This window comes from Chionomys nivalis, chromosome 19, assembly GCF_950005125.1.
Source record: "Chionomys nivalis chromosome 19, mChiNiv1.1, whole genome shotgun sequence".
In the NCBI taxonomy this organism is placed as follows: Eukaryota; Metazoa; Chordata; class Mammalia; order Rodentia; family Cricetidae; genus Chionomys; species Chionomys nivalis.
Window position 1 is genome coordinate 11,449,567 of NC_080104.1, and position 20,563 is coordinate 11,470,129.

Sequence of the window (20,563 nt, forward strand, 5' to 3'; positions counted from 1 at the left end):
TTCCTTTTGGTCCTCCTTCCTGCTGCCGGAAGTACTTTCCTATTTCCCAAAGCCAGAACTGGAAAGGACCTTGCGAGGTCATTTCTACCCCCTCCCCACGCTGTCTTTTCCTATATCTTCCCTCTGTCCTTGTTTACTCCTCGACCAGTCTGTACCCGCCCTCAAAAAGTGAAAAGGAAGTAACAGATTAAAAACAAGGGGCATTTTATTAGAGTCCAGGGGTATCAGCTTTGGGCAGCGACAGAAGGCAACTTCACGTAGCTCTTCATTGGGGGCAGTGGCCGAATCTTTCGGCCAGCCCAGCCTCCCTTGCGTTGCCATAGCCCACTGTTAGGCCTCTTGCCCAGCCAGCGATTCCGTCCTGCCTTGCCGATGATCCGCTGGTTATGATTAACGTTGGAAACTCGGCCTACAGTTGCAATGCATGTCTCCAGCACCTGACGAGAGAAGCAGATGAGAATGCACCGTGGTGCAGGACAAGAGGCAGGCATAGCACTGATGGGAATACAACTCTGCTTGGTGGCTTCTTACACTCAGTGAGGGATGGGAGGAGACAGAGAAAACACAACAGAGAATACAAGCGTGGCTCTAACAGGATGAACTGAGTAGTTAAAGAAAAGGACTCCATCCTTTTTTGTTTGTTTCTGAGGTTTTCTTTTGGAGTCAGGGTCTTGGTATCTAGCTCTGGCTGTTCTGGCACTTGCTATGTAGACCAGGCTGGCCCGGAACTCAACAAAATCGATGAGATTATAAGCCAGTTCCAACCTGACTGTTCAACCCACATCTATCTTTTCCTGGTTTCCTGAAAAGGTCTCATGCAGGTCAGGTGGCTTGATTCTTTTGACTCAGTCTGGAATGCTGGGATTACAGGCATATACCACCATGCCCAGCTGGGAAATGGCATTTTGGCTTCCTGCACTAAGGTGCCAACCTGACAAGGCATGCTTAGTCAGGTGCCAAATTGCACAGACACAGCTGGAGGCAGTTCCTGGCATCTCAGACACGTGGGAGCTGGTGAGGCACATTCCAAAAATTCCTTCTTTGCTGACCCTCCCACCTGTGCCCGCAGATACCTGCATTTGCCTCTTAGAGGGCAGCTGGATAATGGCTGTACCATTCACCTTCCGAAGCAGCACACCACATGTCCCTAGGGAAGGAGGAAGCAGCTTTACCTCCACAGGAGAGGGAGGTTCCCATGGGGATCTAGGCCACAGGCTGCCCTTTGCCCTTCAGGAGCACATGACACACAGAGGACCACACACTAGGATTTAGGTTAAAACAAAGCACAGCAGGGCGCGTGCTTTTAATCTCAGCACTGGAGAGGCAGGCAGGTAAATCTCTTGTGAGTTCCAGGCCGGTGTGGTCCACAGACTGAGTTTAGGACAGTCTCCAAAGCTACCAAAAAAAAAAAAAAAAAACAAAACAAAACAAAGCAAAAACAACCAACCAACCAAACAAAACCCCCAAAATACCAAACCGAACTAAACAAAAAACCCAAAGCACATAGTCCACATATTCATTCTCTTGTTCCTTGTGTTTTCCTGTCTGAGGAACAGATGTGGTCCTAAGGGTTTGAAGATAGTGATATCAGGTACCCCCGGGTCTGGGATGTGGGTAGATTCTTTTTCCATACCTGCAGCTCGGATATACTGCGCTCCTCGCCCAGGCTCACTTTCCACGTTGTTGATGAGGGTCCCCACAGGCAAGGCCCCAAGAGGATACGCATTGCCCTCCTGAGCTGCCACTGCAAGAGAGAATCTCATTAGCACTAGACCGTCTGCAGCTCCACCCTACGCATCTAGCAGTCATCTCTCACCTGCCATTCTGCCTATGTGGTTAGAGTTCAGGATTGTATCTCCTGCCTTCATGTTTTCTGTGGCAATGATCCAGCGTTTCCGGCTGCCCCCAGCTACCAGGGCTATATCTGCAGACCTGCTCAGGATGATGGGCAAATAAGTGGACCATCAAGAAGGCCCCTGTTTTCTAAGACGACACCAAATGACAGTTCAGACCACACCACCACCGCCTCACACCCCAAACTTGCCTGCATGGATCATAGCGGACGACGACAACCTTCTCCTCAAAAGGCTCTGGCTTGCTCTCCTTCTCCGGCCGGAACCGCAGGAAGTCAATCATTCTGTAATTTTGTTTGTGGCCCCCACCAATACCATGTACTCGGATGCGGCCTACAGTCAAGACAGTTCAGGGATGTGAACAGCTTTCAGCATTAACAGGCCTCGTCTAGACTTAACAATATTACTCCTCAATATTATATCACAAACAGAAATGACAAAAGGCTGCGTGTAGATCAGTGCTGGAGAGCTTGCCTTGTAAGCACTGAGGCCCCATGTTTGATCTACAGCATGTGGGTAGATGGGGGCCACCACATCCTTGCAAAAGAGATGGGGCAGCACATGACTCAATAAAAATATAATGACTGAAACTGTATAAAGTCTTTTCAAGTTGCTGAATTCAATAAGTTTACTGAGAAGGATATACATTGGACTCACATAATTTCAACTGTTACGAATTTTGGGAAGGTTGAAAACAGCACGGCGCTTCCTGGGTAGAGCGAGTTCACTGTTTCTATGTGGCCTGTTCTTCAGTAATGAACCACATAAGGAGAAGCACCGCAATGAATACTTTCTAATTGTATGTCTGACATGTTACAAGCTGTAGGGTGCTACCATAGACACCCAGGATCCTAGTGCACTTCCCCCTTTTCTCCCACCTGTATGGTCTCGACCCCCAGACTTCCGCATCTTCACAGGTTTGACTGTGTACTTGGTACGACTTTTCCAGGACACAAACTTGGCATTAAGGCTCACAGACGTATGCACCGAGCGCTGAGAGGGCAACGCCAAGGCCGAGGGCTGCTGAAGGGCATTGCTCAGCATCTAGGGATAAGAAACAATCTCTTCAGACAGACCAAGGTTAGCTGCAGGCCAGTTCCTCCCAGAAGCATCTCAGACCACTGCCCTCCATCCTCCAACTTTTACAAATATCAGCGCATGTGTTTATCCCGGTGTGTGGGTGTTGAGCGGTAATCATTTGGTTCTCTCCCCTCTGAGATATTTCTTCAATGTGATGTTCTCCCTTTCATCATCTTCCAGTCTGTTTCAAGCTCTTGTCAGGAAACCTTTTTCTGCCCTAAAGCCTTCCCTTCTGCAGAGCTGGTGAATGCCACACACCCACATACCACCATCAGTACCTTCTGTCCTCTGCATCTTTCCCGGAGTGCCACATATGAAAGGAAACGACTATGCTTTCCCACCTGCTGTAGTCCCAGGGCTTCGGAGTAGTTTAGTTTTGCAATATCAAATATACATTTGCCAAATTCTGCTACACGCAGCCTGAGAACTTCAGAAAAGCAAGATCGTAATTCCTTTTCTGTGGTTCACCATGGCCCATTACTATTCCAGACTCTGCATTCTCTAATCTCAGCGACAAAGCTATCCTTACATCAAAATGGTCAAGAGTATTGGCTTTGGGGTGGCTCGTGTAGTTCAGTGGTGGGGGTGCACAGCTTGACCGAGGTCCTAGGTTTAATTCCCAGCACCATGACAAAACCAAAAGCAAGCTCTGAATCCAGTCTAGCCCCAAAAGGTGTATGACCTTAGACTGCTGACCAGTTTTCTCATTTGCAAAATGTGCATAATAGCTTGGCTGACAGGAGCTCGTTCATTGCCGCCGTCTATTTTGCCTGGTTTACAAGTAGGCACATGGCGTTACCACTGCTACCTGTGTAGCAGAGACGTGCAAAAGCACGTACAAGCCAGTATCTGGTCTGACGAATCAGCCCTCCGAGAGAGCACACTTAGAAAAAGCGCAGGACGAGGCGAGTTTACCCAAGGTCACGTAATCGTGACGTTACCAGGTAAGCGGATTACCTGGGCAGCCGGGAGCAGAGTCGGAGTCCGGGCGGTAATGACCGGGGATGCCAGGCTCAGAGAGCGCAGAGCACTAGTGAGCGCGCACAGGGCCATGGGGAGTCCTCGGAGTCCTCCGGACCCGGCACGCTTTTACCTTTATTTAGAGCTTGGCGCTCTTGGATGATGATTCATCTGTCACTGTCGCTTTCAGATGACGCAAGAGGCAGACACCTAATTGGAGCGCCGCGAGATACACACTTCCTCTCCTCCCTTGACGATCGGGTTTTCAGCCAATTATCGGCGGCCGCTGAGGTCGCGTGACTGCAGGCCAGGCCCCGCCCCTCAGAGCCGTCAAAACAATTGCCTCGAGCGGCAGCCATGATGAATTTAAAGGGACAGTAGCCGCCAAGGAGGCAGCCGGACCCACAGACTGCAGGTGAGTCTTCCGGAGTACCCCAGGGGCTGAGCGTTAAGATTCTACCAACTCTTATTTCCGCACTCAGGGACAAATGAATAAACCCCTTCCGACCAACCTCACAAAACTCCAGACTGACTCAAAAACTCCGCCCCCCGCGATTCTTCCCCGCCCCTCGGCGTCCAGACAGACAGCAGGACAGCCTGCCCCGCCCCCGGCGGGACCGCCTGACTCAGTGACCTCGAGCTTGTCCGCTGTTGGGTCTGGGTCAGCGACTCTGCGCTCACCCGTACCTTCCTCCCCCAAGCCCCCCTGCCTGTCTCACTCTGTTCGCAATCCGGGGTCCCAGCGCAAGTTAGCAACCTTAAGTAGTCCTGAACCCGGGCCAGGGTAGCCAGCGTTCAGCGCCTCTCCCTGTGACCACACGGTGCTCATCAGATCTGCTATGCTCTCCTGAACCAGCAGGCACTTAAGAGGCATCCTAAGGTACCGGTTAGGTGATCATGACAGACAAAGCCATGAAGGAAGGCGATTGCAGAAATCCAGGTGGGACTCCTACCCAGGTCTCCCTGCTCAGCCCCTCACAGACACACCCCTGGCCGCAGGTCTCAGATTAAATCAGTCTTTCATTCCCTTATTGGGAGAAACTAACTCCTCGGGTCTGGAATGAGCAGACGGAGTTGAGGAAGACAGGACATTAGCCCTAGTCTCTGAAGAACCTGTAGGCAGAAGGAGGGAGGGTGTTTGTCCTGGGTGGGGCTCTGTGCCAGGTCCTCTGGGTGGCTGTGAAGTGGCGAGAGAGAAGGGGGTGGGACTGCCGGACTTGTGGACTTTGGGCAGTGCCGAGCTTTCTAAATCTTTAGCTGCAGTTTCGAGTTTCTTCCGGGCACGGGCCTGGGAGCCACTTGAAACCAAGGGCTCTGCTCTGTACACAGGTAAGAAGACTTCCGAGATGAGTTTGAGGAAGTAGGAAGACAAGGCTGAATCCTGGGGGTGGCAAGTGAGGCCTGAAGGTTAGTTGGAAAGGAGCTAACCGGGTTGGGAGATGCTGGACTTAACTCCTTTGCTGACGCAGCCTGAAGACCTTCAGCCTTCCAGATCCCCCATCGTGAGGACTCTCTTTCCTCCCCCACCTTTCCCATAACCTTGGGTCCTTCCCCTGTATTGGGACACTATTTTCTGCACAGAGTTTTCTCTCTTGTTGTTTTTGTTTTGAGACAGGGTTTCTCTGTGTGTCTCTGGCTGGCCTGGAACTCACAGAGAGATCCTCCTGCCTCTGTCTCGTGAGTGCTGGGCGTGCCCACCAGTGCCCAGCTGAGATTTTGTTGTCTTTAAGCCCGCTCCTGTAGCAGTTTTTCCGTGTGCCCTCTGTGATCCTCGGAATGCTGTAGACCCTGCTCCCCTGCTCCCCTTTCCCAGCCCATAGCTCTCTCAATTGCTGAGTTGTAAATTCTCTAGCTTGAAGCACACCTGTTCGTTCTACGGACCTTTAGTCCTTAACGCCTCGCTCACCGCTCACCGAAGTTCCATGTCCAGTGCTCGAGCGTCCACCCCCCTTACTCGGTCTCTCTCATCAGCTCAACCACAGGCTCTCCCATGCTCTTTCCCCTTCGCTTGGATCCCTGACACTCTCTAACCACGTGTCTTTCGTCTTTATCAGCTGAACTCTGTGGTTTCTCCCTAGCCCAGGCAAGACCCCCGCCCCCGCCAGGATGTCAGGCCTGGTGTTGGGGCAGCGGGATGAGCCTGCAGGACACCGGCTTAGCCAAGAGGAGATCCTGGGCAGTACCAGGTTGGTGAGCCAAGGGCTGGAGGCCCTACGCAGTGAGCACCAGGCTGTGCTGCAGAGCCTGTCCCACACCATTGAGTGTCTGCAGCAGGGAGGCCATGAGGAAGGGCTGGTGCACGAGAAGGCCCGGCAGCTGCGGCGCTCTATGGAGAACATCGAACTGGGACTGAGTGAGGCCCAGGTGAGAGTCACGGTGAGGCCAAGGGTTCCAGTGTCCTTCAGCTCACTCGCCTGACGCACGTTGAGGGTCACCTTGTCATAGAAACTTAGGTTTGTTCAGTCATTAAATGTTTATTAAGTGGCTACTGTGTGCCAGCTCTTCTGCATGCCAGTGACACCTCACAGAACACAACAGTATAATCCTTTGCCATCTTGGAGCTGATGTTCTAGCTGGGAGAGACAGCTAGGACACAGGTAAATAAGTAAATGATTGACTGTGGTAATTGCTAAGGACAGAAAGATAGAAATAAAGGAAAGAAGTAGAAAGAGATGCAGTTTTATGTGGTGTGGTCGTAAAAGGCCTTCTCAGAAGGTGACATCTGAGCAGAGATCCGAGGGTGAGGGAACGAGCCATGGAAGAAATGGGTCCCAAGCAGGGAGGATAAGTCAGAGGCCTTCCTCTGAGTCTGGTGCTGATGTGACTGTCTCCAGAGTGCAGGGAGACAGCGCAGAAAGTGAAGGAGGAGAGGGAGGGGTGCCCTTTCCATCGAGAGAGATGGGAGTTCTAAGTGATGGGATTCAACCTGAGCGCCTCTTCCTTCTGACTTGAGAGTAGACAAGGGAATAAGGGCAGAAGCTGGAGACCCAGTGAGAGGTTTTTCTCTAGCTGAGAACTGTGGTTTGGCACCGGATGAAGACAATGGAGGTGGTGGAAATGGGGTTCAGAGTATCTTTTTTAATTTAATTTATTTATTTTATGAATACAGGTCTTTGCCGGGCGGTGGTGGCGCACGCCTTTAATCCCAGCACTCGGGAGGCAGAGGCAGGCGGATCTCTGGGAGTTCGAGGCCAGCCTGGTCTACAAGAGCTAGTTCCAGGACAGGCACCAAAGCTACAGAGAAACACTGTCTCAAAAAACCAAAAAAAAAAAAAAAATGAATACAGGTCTTTGGTGTACATGTATAGATTATGTATGTGCCTGGTGCCCACAGAGGCCAGAAGAGCCCATTGGATCCCCTGGGGCTGGCGAGGTGGTTGTGAGCTACCATGTTAGTGCTGGGAATTGAACCCTAGCCCTCTGGAAGAACAATAAGAGTTCGCTCTCGTTTTTTTTGTTTTTGTTTTTTTTTTCTTGTTTTTTTTTTTTTTTTTTTTTTGAGACAGGGTTTCTCTGTGGCTTTGGAACCTGTCCTGGAACTAGCTCTTGTAGACCAGGCTGGTCTCGAACTCACAGAGATCTGCCTGCCTCTGCCTCCCAAGTGCTGGGATTAAAGGCGTGCACCACCAGTTTGTTCTTAATCACTGAGCCAGCTTTCCAGCCCAATGGTTCTCAACCTGTGGATCTCAATCCCTTTTGGGATCAAACAACCCTTCCATAGGGGTTGTTTCGTATCAGATAAGCTGCATATCAGACATTTACATTCTGATTCATAACAGTATCAAAATTACAGTTATGAAGTAGCAACGAAATAATTTTATGATTGGGGTCACCACAACACGAGGAACTGTATTAAAGGGCCGCAGCCTTAAGAAGGTTGAGAACCGCCGCTCCAGCCCCTGAGTATCTTTTGATGGTAGAGCCGTGGCCACTCACTCCTGCTTGTTGCTTCCTTGATGCCTCTCCTGGACGGGCCATCGCTCAGAAGGCCACTGTCCCCTGGGTGCTCTTCTCCAAGAGACTGTAGCTCATGCGACGTTCCCGCCTAGGTGATGCTGGCTCTGGCCAGCCACCTGAGCACGGTGGAGTCGGAGAAGCAGAAGCTGCGGGCTCAAGTCCGGCGACTGTGTCAGGAGAACCAGTGGCTCCGGGACGAGCTGGCAGGCACTCAGCAGCGGCTGCAGTACAGCGAGCAGGCTGTGGCTCAGCTAGAGGAGGAAAAGAAGCACCTGGAGTTCCTGCAGCAGCTGCGCCGGTACGACGAGGATGGGCACAGCACGGTGAGCACAAACAGCGAGGGTCGGCTGGCACCACAGGCAGGGGCACCAATGGCTAGCATGTTCCCACTCGAAGGAATTTTATTTTCAGCTTTGATAGCAGCTCCAGATGACAGCAGGGGGAAGCAATCTTGACTTGTTCAGTCAACTTTAATTCAATATGTACTCCTCTAGAGAGTGGGGTGGGAGTTCTTGTTCCCCCAGTAAGCAGGACGTGTCGGGAATCTATGGCCGGGGAAGGTATAGCCCACTTTAGCAGGGGACTTCCCCTGAACAGGTGCTTATGGGTACAGAGGAGGAGAGAAAAGCACCTGCCTTCTCAGGCTTCTAGCGTCTGTGCAGAGCTGGGCTCGTTCACGAGGACGCGGGTGTGACTGGACAAAGCAGGAGTGCACAGCCTGCGTGTGGCCTCGTCAGCACAGAGGGACTTCCACAGAGATAGGTCCCTGAGGGCTGGGATGGTCAGAAGGGTTCAGATCAGACAGCAGGGCGGGTTCACGGAAGTGAGTTGTGCTGGATTTTGAGGGATCGTGTGGAGAAGAGGAACCTTCTGGGATGGAGGGGGTCACATTTAAGGCTCCAGGACCAGAGTGCTGTTCTGCCCAGGGACAGTGAGGGGATAATTTGCCTGGGACACACGATGAGTCTGATAGGAGGGCTTGAAGGTTCTGTGTGAGGCCGTCATCCCTGACGGAGAAAAGTGATGTTTCATTTTGGAAATGTGTTTAGATAGCAAGGGCTGGACCCAGGCTGAGCTAGACTTTGGGTACGTGTCAGTAAGAGCAGACATACTCCCCCTCAGGAGAGACGTATAATCAGTGTAAACTCAGAGGGATTGGCACAGGGCTATAATCACCAGAGGTGCATGTCGGAGGGAGGGAGGCTGAGAATAAGGGTGCTAGGGAGAGAACTTTCTGGATGAAAAGCAGAGTCATGAGATTTTGTCTAAGATGTCTCTGGCTTTTACATCTAAGACACCTGTGTGTAGCTGGGTCAGTTACTGGTCCTTCCCAGGGGCAGAGGCTTTGTGTGACTTGGTCAGCCATTTTTCTTTCCCAGGGCAGATGTTGGAACAGAGTCTTTTTGGGCCCCCTGTTGTTGATTTGTGGCTTAGAAGAACCCCTAAGCCAGGTGATGGTGGTGCATGTCTTTAATCTCAGCACTCAGGAGGCAGAGGCAGGTGGATCTCTGTGAGTTCAAGGCCAGCCTGGTATATAAGAGCTAGTTTCAGGACAGGGTACAAAGCTACAGAGAACCCTGTCTCGAAAAACAAAACAGCAGCAACAACAAAAAGGAAGAGGCCGCTGTGGCTGACATGCTGTCCTTTCTCTTCCAGGAGGAGAAGGAAGGAGATGCCACCAAGGAGTCCCTGGATGACCTCTTCCCCAATGAGGAGGAGGAAGACTCCAGCAACGACTGTGAGTCTGCCTGTGGGGCTGCAGGGTGATGAGGGGCAGCCGGAAGCTGCTTCAAGCTGTGGCCCACTCTGACTAGAGTCTCCACATCCACAGACACGTTCTCCACTTCCTCTGGGGACTGGGTGGGTCCCAGGCTAGGACATGAGTTCCTCTCCTCCCCTGTCCCCATCAACATTTAACATGTCAGGCAATAGCAATTCCAAGACGAAAAAGATGCTGGTTCCATCAGTAAGTTCACAGTCTGTGGAAGATAACCCTAGGCTGGAGCCCCATGGATTCCCCCAGCCTCTCCTATATGCTTTGCCGGGCATTTCTAGCATATGCTTATTGAGTAAATGTTAGCCTAGTGACTTACTGGGAGAATAAATAGGATTGTGATGGGCACAGGTGCAAGCAAGGGTGTGGGCAAAAGGACAGCAGTGGTGGCAGGTCTCCTTTGGGACAAAGGGTGGGCAGAGGGGAAGGCATGTGGTAAAGGAAAAGGAGGAGTCCTCTGAGGAAATGCCCTGTCTTTTCTGCGGTGAGTTAGTGTCCCGTGGCCAGGGTGCTACAGCAGCCCAGCAGGCCGGATATGAGATCCCAGCAAGGCTGCGGACCCTGCACAACCTGGTCATCCAGTATGCAGCTCAAGGACGCTATGAGGTGGCTGTGCCCCTCTGCAAGCAGGCACTAGAGGACCTGGAGCGCACCTCTGGCCGAGGTCACCCTGACGTGGCTACTATGCTCAACATCCTGGCTCTGGTGTACCGGTGAGCACTCCTCTCCTCCACTGTCTATAACAGCTCACTTGCTGCCTCCCCTCCTCTCTGCTGGGCCTGTCAGAGACACCTTGCAAGGCTGTGTCCCCCATTCTAGAACCTTCACTTTCTCCATCCCAAACCCTTGACCTCAGAGAATACTAATCTCTCAGGCTCTTTGTTTCTCTGGCCTCTCTGAAGGGTGTATGTATGTGTATGTGTCTCATTCAGGTTGTTGGCTTTCTCTTGGTGTGTGTTATCAAGCTTATTCCTGCCCCAACATGTTCCCTGATTTCAGGGGAGCCCCTGATCTCCTCTCAAAGGACTGCGGGAGGGAAGGAGATGGCATGGGGACAGTGCATGCTAACACGCATTTGTGCTACTTTCCAGGGACCAGAATAAGTACAAAGAGGCTGCCCACCTGCTGAACGATGCCCTCAGCATCCGGGAGAGCACCCTGGGCCGGGACCACCCAGCCGTCAGTATTCCTGCTCCACTCACTCTCATTCATCTCCATTGTCTGCGTCTCTCAGTCCTCTGTGTGCTGCCCTGGGTCTGCTTACTGCAGCTGCTATAAGGAGGCTCGAGTGCTTCCAGGCTCTGTCCAGCCATCTCAGTATTTCTCAGTTTTCTGAGACCCAGTGACTCCTTTTGCATTGCTTACATTTTATAGTAGTGTATAGTAATTGTATAAATAACAGGTTTAATTATGACATTTTCTTTAAAAACAACCCTTTTTCTTCTATTTTAATTTTATGTGTATGGGTAGCTTGCCTGCATGTATGTTTGTGCACTGTGTGTGTATATAGTGTCTGTGAGGCCAAAAAGGGCATCAGATCCTCCATCTGGGTGCTGGGAATATAATATAGGTCCTTTGGAAGAACAGCTTGCACTTAGCCTCTGAGCCATCGCTCCAGCCCCCGGTAGTCAGTTCATATGCATATATAAATTACTCTGACCACATTCATCCTCCTTATTCCCTCTCTTGTCCCCTTTTCCTCGTGTTTTCTTAGAATGTTAGAGAAGCAGTCTACCACTGAACTTTGACTCAGTGAGTCAGTATCCCTAGACCTTTGATGCTCTTTTTTTTTTTTTAAAGGCATGCGCCACCACCGCCTGGCGATGCTCTTTTTATGACAATGTTTTTTCTTGAAATTTAACTTATAACTAATATATCCTACCCATACATAAGATTTCCCCCAAAAGGTAACAGGACTAAAACATAACTCCAGTGAATATAAAAGAGAGAACGCCCGGGCAGTGGTGGTGCATGCTTTATTCCCAGCACTTGGGAGCAAAGATCTCTGTGAGTTCGAGGCCAGCCTGGTCTACAGAGCAAGTTCCAGGACAGGCTCCAGAGCTACACAGAGAAACCCTGTCTGGAAAAAATAAACAACAGCAAAAGAGACAGAACGTAATTTTTAATTGCATAATACATATGATATGATGTAAAATAAATAGCTGAGTAGGACTATGCTAGAAGATAAAACAAAATAATCTAACGTTGGATTTATCATAGAAGTGCTAGGACAAAAATTGAAAGCCATCTAGGCACGGTGGTACATGCCTTTAATCCCAGCACTTGGGAGGCATAGGCAGGCAGATCTCTGTGAGTTTGAGGCCAGCCTGGTCTACAGAGTGAATTCCAGAGCAACATAAAGAAACCCTGTCTAAAAAAACAAACAAACAAACAAAAAAAAACTAGAATTTTTTTCCTTTTTTGTAAAGAAAGAGTTGGGGGCTGGAGAGGTGGCTCAGCACTTAAGAGAGTGTACTGCTCTTGCAGAGGACTGGGGTTTAGTTCCCAGCACCCAGGTCAGGTGGCTCACAGCAATCAGCATCTGCCACCTCTGCCTCTGGTCTCCACTTCATTAAGAGTTTGGTTTTTTTTTTTTAAGATTTATTCTGGGCCGGGCGGTGGTGGCGCACGCCTTTAATCCCAGCACTTGGGAGGCAGAGGCAGGCGGATCTCTGTGAGTTCGAGACCAGCCTGGTCTACAAGAGCTAGTTCCAGGACAGGCTCCAAAACCACAGAGAAACCCTGTCACGAAAAAGGAAAAAAAAAAATTTATTCTGTCTGCATGTATGCCTGCAGGCCAGAAGAGGGCACCAGATGGTTGTGAGCCACCATGTACTTGTTGGGAATTGAACTCAGCACCTTTGGAAGAACAGCCAGTGCTCTCCAGCCCCTCATTAAGAGCTTTTTTGTTTTGTTTTGTTTTGTTTTTGTTTTTTGTTGTTGTTGTTGGTTTTTTTTTTCGAGACAGGGTTTCTCTGTGGTTTTGGAGCCTGTCCTAGAACTAGCTCTGTAGACCAGGCTGGTCTCGAACTCACAGAGATCCGCCTGCCTCTGCCTCCCGAGTGCTGGGATTAAAGGCATGCACCACCACCTCCCGGCTATTAAGAGCTTTTTTTAAAAGGAGAAAGTTCTAGTACTAGCCTTGAGTAGGGACAGAATGCCAAGCATTTGGTGGGTTGTCATGGTTGAGAAAATGAGCAGTAACATCTGTGGAAATGAGGTGACCGTGTGAGAGCAGTCCCTGTGATGTCACATCTCAGCCGCACTGGGATCTTGACCTCCTTCCCAGTGATAGCAGTGTTTCTGTGCGCGCACACACACTCACACACACATGCACACTCACACGCGCGCACATACTCACACACATGCACACTCACACACGCGCACGCACACACACTCACACACACATGCACACTCACGCGCGCGCACATACTCACACACACACTAGCCACAGCTTTCCTGCCTCCCTTTGTTGATAGCACTGAAATGCAGCCAGAAACCACCTTTATAAATTTTTAGAAATTCCTCTAGAGGGCGATACCCTCACCCTCATAGAGTCCCAGCCATTTTGTAGTTCCCCTTTCTAGCCTCTGGCTCTGGTAGTAGACTGTGTCCTTTTTAGAGAGCTTGAACACAGTCCAGAGGTCAGAGGACAACCAAGTTCTTAGAGTTGGTTCCCTCCTTTCTCTGTGAATTTAGGTCTGCAGGCTTGACAGCAAGCTTTTTCCTTGCTGAGCAATCTCACCAATATGGTGTCTGTGTCTTTTGTTGCCTTGGACTCTGCTGTATATGGAGAAAACTGGAGATTCATTTGCAACACTGGTATGTGATGGGGCTTGCCTTCCTTTGCAGGTGGCTGCCACACTCAACAATCTGGCTGTGCTGTATGGCAAAAGGGGTAAATACAAGGAGGCAGAGCCATTGTGCCAGCGGGCACTGGAGATCCGAGAAAAGGTGCCACACTCATCCTCCCCCTTCCCTGTCGTCTACTGACTTTCCTTCTTCTTTTCCTTCTGCTCCTCGTGTGCACACACACATAATCATAGTCGCTTGTCTGTTCTTTTGCTCGATCTCAGGTCTTGGGCACTGACCACCCAGATGTGGCAAAGCAGCTAAACAACTTGGCCCTCCTGTGTCAAAACCAGGGCAAGTACGAGGCAGTGGAACGCTATTACCAGAGGGCGCTAGCTATCTATGAGAGCCAGCTAGGGCCGGACAACCCTAATGTAGCTCGGACCAAGAATAACCTGGTAAGAAAGGAAGAGACAGGTGGGTGGACAGAGGGGGAGGAAAAGGATTCCCACGTGGGTTCTGGACTCAGAAAACATCAGAATGAGGCAGTGCCTTTGCCAACTTCATGCCTATCTCCAGGGTTGCCTTTCAGGACCAGAGGTTCCCGGTCATACTGGGAGTTGGGTGGAAATAACTTTAACCCTCAGCTATAACAGGTTGAATGAGGAGGGTCTCAGGGACAGACACCAGGAAGTAGAACTCCCTGAGTCTGGATGAGACCTGCTTCCTTCCGCCTCTTGCTCCTACGTGTCTGTTCTGTCTCTAGGCATCCTGTTACCTAAAGCAGGGCAAGTACTCAGAGGCTGAGACTCTGTACAAAGAGATCCTGACCCGTGCCCATGTGCAGGAGTTTGGATCTGTGGATGGTGAGTGGTAAGGTCTGGGAAGGGGACCACACATAGTTTGATAGGGACAGCTCCATTGGCCTGTGGGTTCTGGCTCCCCACATAGTCCCCAGATCTGTTATCTTACCTCCTCACTCAGTATATCATCCGCAGATGACCACAAGCCTATCTGGATGCATGCTGAGGAGCGGGAGGAAATGAGCAAAGTGAGTGGGGGATCCAGCCCGCACTACCACCTCTGGCTCGGTCCTTGTTAGTTTAGCAACTCCCTTCTTGCCCTAGCCCTCAGTGTACAGTGCCTTTCCTAACCCAGTCTGCATCTTAGCCCTGTGCTCACCTTTTCCCAGCATCTCTGTACTTTATCCCCAGAGACGGCACCGGGAGAGCGGCACACCCTATACGGAGTATGGAGGGTGGTACAAGGCCTGCAAAGTAAGCAGGTGAGCTGCTGGAGAGACTGTAGTCTCTGCTGCTTCTCTGTCCAGGCTCCTGATGCCAGAGCCTGCTTCCCTTCGACTGTCTCTCAGCCGTTCCCCTGCCCCCTCCCCTGGCCCCTTCTGTTCTCTTGTTTTTGTGGTGCTTATGGTTTCTGCAGAGCCTGCATATGCTTGCCAAGTGTTCCGCTGTTGGGCCACATTCTCACTCCACCTCTGAACCATTCTCCCTGCCTTCTCCGATCTCCCTGCAGCCCCACAGTGAACACTACTCTAAGAAACCTAGGGGCTCTGTACAGGCGCCAAGGAAAGCTGGAGGCGGCTGAGACCTTGGAGGAATGTGCCCTGCGTTCCCGGAAACAGGTCAGAAGCCCACAGCACAGGGCAGTGGTGCCTCTCTGTGATCTTGGCACTTGGGAGGCTGAAGCAGGAGGGAGTTCCAGACTAGCCATGGTTACTTAGTAAGATCCTGTATCAGGAATGGATATGCCAGCACTTGCTGCTGTTGCACAGGACCCAGGTTCAGTTCCTAGCACCACATCAAGCAGCTCACAACTGCTAGTTACTCAAATTCCACAGGATTCAATGCCATCTTCTGACCTCCATGGGTGTCAGCATGCATGTGACCCACATACATTACTCAGGCAGACACATATACACATAAGATGAATAAATCTCCCCCCCCCACCACCCTGAGATAGACAGGGTTTCTCTGTGTAGCCCTGGCTATCCTGGAACTCACTCTGTAGACCAGGCTGGCCTCGAACTCAGATCCTCCTGCCTCTGCCTCCAGAGTGCTGGGATTAAAGGCGTGCGCCACCACCACCCAGCCAGTAAATAAATCTGAGGGGGGGGAGAGAGGGGAGGTAGAAGGGGGGGGGAGAGAGAGAGAGCGCGCGAGCGCTGTCTCAAACAGAAATTACGGTTCAGAGTGGGAACACCAAGAAGGAAGGGCCAGGGCACGAGGGACTGCTGGGGTTTCTCGTGCGTGTGCTGAAGAGGGTGAGGTGGTATTGTGACTGTAGTGGTTTTAAAAGAATTTTATCATCAGCATCATCATCATTACATATAGTGTTCTGCCTGCATGTGTGCCTGCAGCCAGAAGAGGGCACCAGATCTCATTACAGATGGTTGTGAGGCACTATGTGGTTGCTGGGAATTGAACTCAGGACCTCTGGAAGAGCAGCCAGTGCTCTAACCTGTGAGCCGTCTCTCCAGCCCCAGCTGTGGTGGTTTTTAAGAATGTTTTCACTCCAAACTTGTGTCGTTCTTGTCATGGCACAGATTCGGATTCCTTTCACAGTTGGTATGGTAGCTCATGCCTGAAATTCTGGTATTCAGGAGGCCAAGGCAGAATTATTACTGTGAGTTTGAGGCTAGCCTGGGCTACATGATGAGTTCTAGGCTAACTTCAGTTACAGAGTTTCAGCCTTGTTTCAAAAACAAAACAGAGCTGGTAAGCTGGCTTGGTGGGAAAAGGAGCTGCTATGCAGTCCCGAGAAGCTGAGTTCAACCCCTCTGTAGAAGTGGAAGGAGGGGCGTTACTCCAAACACTCAAGCTGTGGCAATGTGTATGTCTCTTTCCCATCATCCATAATAATGATGAAATCGAGTGGGGTGAGTAGTGTGGGAAGACAACCAGGAAGACCTAAGTTGGGGAGGCAGAGACAAGAGATCCTTGGGGTTTGCTGGCCAGCCAGTCCAGCCAAATTGGCGAACTCTAAGTATAGTGAGAGCTCGTCTCAAAGAAGACAGTGTGAAGAGCAGTCGGGAGGACAGTGTGAAGTCGGGAAGACAGTGTGAAGAGCAGTCGGGAGGATAGTGTGAAGTCGGGAAGACAGTGTGAAGTCGGGAAGACAGTGTGAAGTCGGGAGGACAGCGTGAAGAGCAGTCGGGAGGACAGTGTGAAGTCGGGAAGACAGTGTGAAGAGCAGTCGGGAGGATAGTGTGAAGTCGGGAAGACAGTGTGAAGAGCAGTCAGGAGGATAGTGTGAAGTCGGGAGGACAGTGTGAAGAGCAGTCAGGAGGACAGTGTGAAGTCGGGAGGACAGTGTGAAGAGCAGTCGGGAGGACAGTGTGAAGTCGGGAAGACAGTGTGAAGAGCAGTCAGGAGGACAGTGTGAAGTCGGGAGGACAGTGTGAAGTTGGGAGGACAGTGTGAAGTCGGGAAGACAGTGTGAAGAGCAGTCGGGAGGACAGTGTGAAGTTGGGAAGACAGGGTGAAGTCGGGAAGACAGTGTGAAGAGCAGTCGGGAGGACAGTGTGAAGTTGGGAAGACAGGGTGAAGTCGGGAAGACAGTGTGAAGAGCAGTCGGGAGGATAGTGTGAAGTCAGGAAGTGTGAAGTCGGGAGGACAGTGTGAAGTCGGGAAGACAGTGTGAAGTCGGGAGGACAGTGTGAAGAGCAGTCGGGAGGACAGTCGCTGCTTCCTACAACAATGCACTCAAATACACACAACAGAAAACAGAACAATGCAAACTGGACTCACCTCACTCGGTGGAACTATGGAAGGGCAGCTCTTCCTTTCCACAGGCCGGTAAGGTTGAGGATTTCTCGGTTGCAGATCTCAACTGACTTAGTAAGTTGTCATTCACTCTGGGATACAGCTACACGAAGTCTGTGTTAGGATGCACTAGAGCCACACAAAGCATGTCCTGCCCAGTGTCTGTGTCAGGGCCACCGCAGGAGAGAAATGCTGTCCTTGCAGTACCTGATAGAAAAAATGATCAAGCCGGGCGGTGGTGGCGCATGCCTTTAATCCCAGCACTCGGGAGGCAGAGACAGGCGGATCTCTGTGAGTTCGAGACCAGCCTGGTCTAGAAGAGCTAGTTCCAGGACAGGCTCCAAAACCACAGAGAAACCCTGTCTTAAAAAACCAAAAAAAAAAAAAAAAAAGAAAAAATGATCAAAAGCCCATCCTGAGATTTAAGGAATATGAAGTTCTTTCCTTCTATTTTTTTTTCTTTTAAAGATTTTATTATGTTGTGTGTGTGTGTATTTTGCCTGCATGTGTGTCTGCATGCCAAATGCATGCAATGCTCACAGAGGTCAGAAGAGGGTACTGGATCCCTGGCTCTAGAGTTACTGGCTTTGTAAGCTGCCATGTGGGTACTGGGAACATAATCTGTGTCCTGGAAGAGCAGCTGGTGTTTTTATGGCTGAGGCATCTTCCTAGCATCTCCTCCTCTTCCAGGGTACTGACCCCATCAGTCAGACCAAGGTGGCAGAGCTGCTTGGGGAAGGCGATAGTAGAAGGACCTCCCAGGAGGGCCCTGGGGACAGTGTGAAATTCGAGGGAGGTGAAGATGCATCAGTGGCTGTTGAGTGGTCAGGGGTAAGTCTGCTCATTGCCACTGCCCAGCCTTTTCCCTTCTTGCTGGCACTGAGAAGCTCTGAGGCTTCTTTCTCTAAGTTCATACAGGGTATTAATCGTATTATCCCCACCAGTTAGCTCATCCTTTTAGGTCTATCCCTGGGAATCTGCTTTTGAGGGGGCTCTTGTTTTCAGTCACTGGGCCTCAGGGGCAGGTGCAGAATAGACGGCAGGAGCAGACTTGGAAGCCAGGCTACATGGAACCCCATTTGCTCCTACTGCCAATCTCTGCTAGGATGGCAGTGGCGCCCTGCAGAGGAGCGGCTCTTTGGGCAAGATCCGGGATGTACTTCGTAGAAGCAGCGAACTCCTGGTAAGGAAGCTCCAAGGGACGGAGCCTCGGCCGTCCAGGTACGTGACAAGCTTAAGATGGCAAAGCAGCCGCAAGCCCGTGGCTGCAGCTCCCCTTGGTGCTGGAGCAATGTCCTAGACGTGTCCTACACGGAGGGACAGTGGACTGGCCTCAGTTCTCTCGTTCTCCCCTGTAGCAGCAACATGAAGCGGGCAGCTTCGCTGAACTACCTGAATCAACCCAGTGCAGCCCCACTTCAGGTGAGCAAAGGGCTCCAGAAAGCAGCTCTAGGGCAGCAGGAAGGGGAAAGGGTCACCTCTGAGGAAGTTGGCCTAGGAGACGGGAGCCCTTTAGGAGCCCAGCTGATGGGGTGGTACTCAGGAAGCAGAGGCAGGCGGATCTCTCTGAGTTCAAGGCCAGCCTGGTCTCAGAGGGAGCGCCAGGTTAGCCAGGTCTACTACATAGAGAAGCCCTGTCTCTAAAAAGAGAGAGCGAATGAGAGAGAGAGAAAGAGAGAGAGAGAGAGAGAGAGAGAGTTAGTTTCAGGCTAGACAGTAGTAAGTTAATCAGGAGAGGACCTCCAAACTGGTAAGGAATTAAAACAGAACAACAGAAAAGGTATTAAATCTCTTTGAGGAAACAGCAATGCTATTTTCAACGCAGCGGCCTCTTGTATTGGCTCATTCACAGTACAAGCCAGTGCTCTTGGGTGGAGGTGAGGCGGCCCAGCCCAGGTCCAGAGAGGTCTAGGACAGCTGTGGGCCAGGCAGGCTCCAGGAGCTCCCTGTGCTCATGGGGTGACTGGTCTTATCTGTTTCAGGGTTCCCGGGGCCTCAGTGCCAGCACGATGGACCTTTCTTCTAGCAGCTGACGTTCAAACAACCCCCATGCTCCCCTCAGCCCTCACAGCGATTCCCCACTGCTCTTGTCCCTTCCCCAACCCAAATGGGAAGGTGAAGAAGGAGCAGTTTAAATGGAAGATTGCTGCCTCCAGAGTCTAGGCTCCTTCCTCAGGAATGTCCCTTTGGAAGGGACTCAGGATATGTTCTCTACTTTGGAGTCCTCTAGAGTAGCTCAATGAGGCTCCAAGGTGGGTGAAAGGCAGGTATGCACCTCCAGGGTGTGCCTGCTGCTGTTTTTTCTGTCAGAGGGTTTGGGGCTGGCCTCTTTCATCCCCTCCCCTCTGCTGCCTCACTTCAGGTCCATGTATTTCACGATGTTTCTTTAATAAAAGAATCAGGTAACCTTTTGCTGCTCGACTCTTGATTGAAGCATGGGTATGTTAGGACCCTTGACAGGGTGAGGGCAATGGTACATGGGACAGCAGGATTGTTGAATCCTTGGCTTTTTCCTGTTTTCCTCCCTGTGTTTGTACCCTCTTTAGTGGGGCCTGGAGGAAGGCATCTGGGGGATGGGGAAGGAGGCCTACAAGGAGAAGGTGCTGTGGACTGGGCTGTCAGGGACATGTGGTGGCCATGTGGCAGGACCCTGGAGTCCTGGCGCCACTTCTCCTGCCTGTGAGGCCCTCTGTGGCTTCCTTCCCTCCTCCCAGCTGCTTGGGGGAAGGGATGTCTAAGCAGGCCTGGGGGGCCCTCCAGAGCCAGAAGGGGGACAAGGCACTACCCATCCCCTCTTGCATATCCTGGAGGCCTGTCAGCAGCTGGGGCCCATCTTCTAAAGCTTGACTTCTCCTGACCCGCCTCCCACACCCCTTGCTGCTTTCACAACAAAGAAAGAATGTGGGGGTGGTGGCGCTGGGGGTGGAGGGTGCCTGGAACAAGGGCTGTGTTGGGCCTCCCCACAGCTGGAGATTTGGCCATGCCCTGACACAGCCCAGACTGCCTGGAGATGGACTTGGGATGAATGTCTGCCTAATAGCTTTCACTGGCGCCCAGAGTTTCTACCTTGGGTTCAGATTCGGCCAGCGCCAAAGCTAACTCCAGTCATGCCCCTCCCCCTCTCTCTAGCTACATCTGTTCCGCAGGGCACCACAGTTATGCCCTCGTTGTCTTCTTTGTGGCCGCCTGTGACACCATGCTGGTCTGCCTCCCAGCTCTTTGGGTAGCTTGTCTCCACCAACTTGGAGAATACGGGGCATATACTATTGGTCTAGACCTCCACGTAGGTCCATAGTGACCATCTTTCCTAACGATGGTCACAGAGAGTCACTTTGGTTCTCCTGCGTCCCGGTGGACAAACCAGG

The 20,563-nt window shown here is 51.3% G+C and overlaps 2 protein-coding genes across 9 annotated transcripts; one reads left to right on the forward strand and one right to left on the reverse strand.

Moving 5' to 3' along the window:
• Positions 1 to 203: 203 nt before the first annotated feature.
• Positions 204 to 4,077, reverse strand: Mrpl2 (mitochondrial ribosomal protein L2). The gene is made up of 7 exons (XM_057751397.1): positions 3,891 to 4,077; positions 2,732 to 2,897; positions 2,045 to 2,186; positions 1,817 to 1,932; positions 1,634 to 1,744; positions 1,074 to 1,147; positions 204 to 437 (listed from the first exon to the last, which is right to left on the reverse strand). Exons 1-7 carry the CDS (start codon positions 3,984 to 3,986, stop codon positions 225 to 227), a joined length of 918 nt encoding a protein of 305 aa, XP_057607380.1. The 5' UTR covers positions 3,987 to 4,077; the 3' UTR covers positions 204 to 224.
• Positions 4,078 to 4,229: 152 nt separating this feature from the next.
• Positions 4,230 to 19,603, forward strand: Klc4 (kinesin light chain 4). 8 transcript variants are annotated; one of them, XM_057794522.1, is made up of 17 exons: positions 4,230 to 4,308; positions 5,223 to 5,300; positions 5,972 to 6,257; positions 7,943 to 8,173; positions 9,507 to 9,588; positions 10,118 to 10,337; positions 10,716 to 10,803; positions 13,477 to 13,578; positions 13,701 to 13,874; positions 14,183 to 14,282; positions 14,415 to 14,467; positions 14,631 to 14,701; positions 14,950 to 15,058; positions 17,889 to 18,029; positions 18,304 to 18,419; positions 18,557 to 18,620; positions 19,181 to 19,603. In XM_057794522.1, the coding sequence occupies exons 3-17, from the start codon at positions 6,000 to 6,002 to the stop codon at positions 19,229 to 19,231; spliced, it is 1,860 nt and encodes a 619-aa protein (XP_057650505.1). In that variant the 5' UTR covers positions 4,230 to 4,308; positions 5,223 to 5,300; positions 5,972 to 5,999; the 3' UTR covers positions 19,232 to 19,603. The 8 variants fall into 8 exon arrangements, with proteins under 8 accessions (XP_057650505.1, XP_057650513.1, XP_057650511.1 ...); XM_057794523.1 differs by lacking the exon at positions 4,230 to 4,308 and adding an exon at positions 4,364 to 4,833; XM_057794525.1 differs by lacking the exon at positions 4,230 to 4,308 and adding an exon at positions 4,364 to 4,773.
• The last annotated feature ends 960 nt before the right edge of the window (positions 19,604 to 20,563 follow it).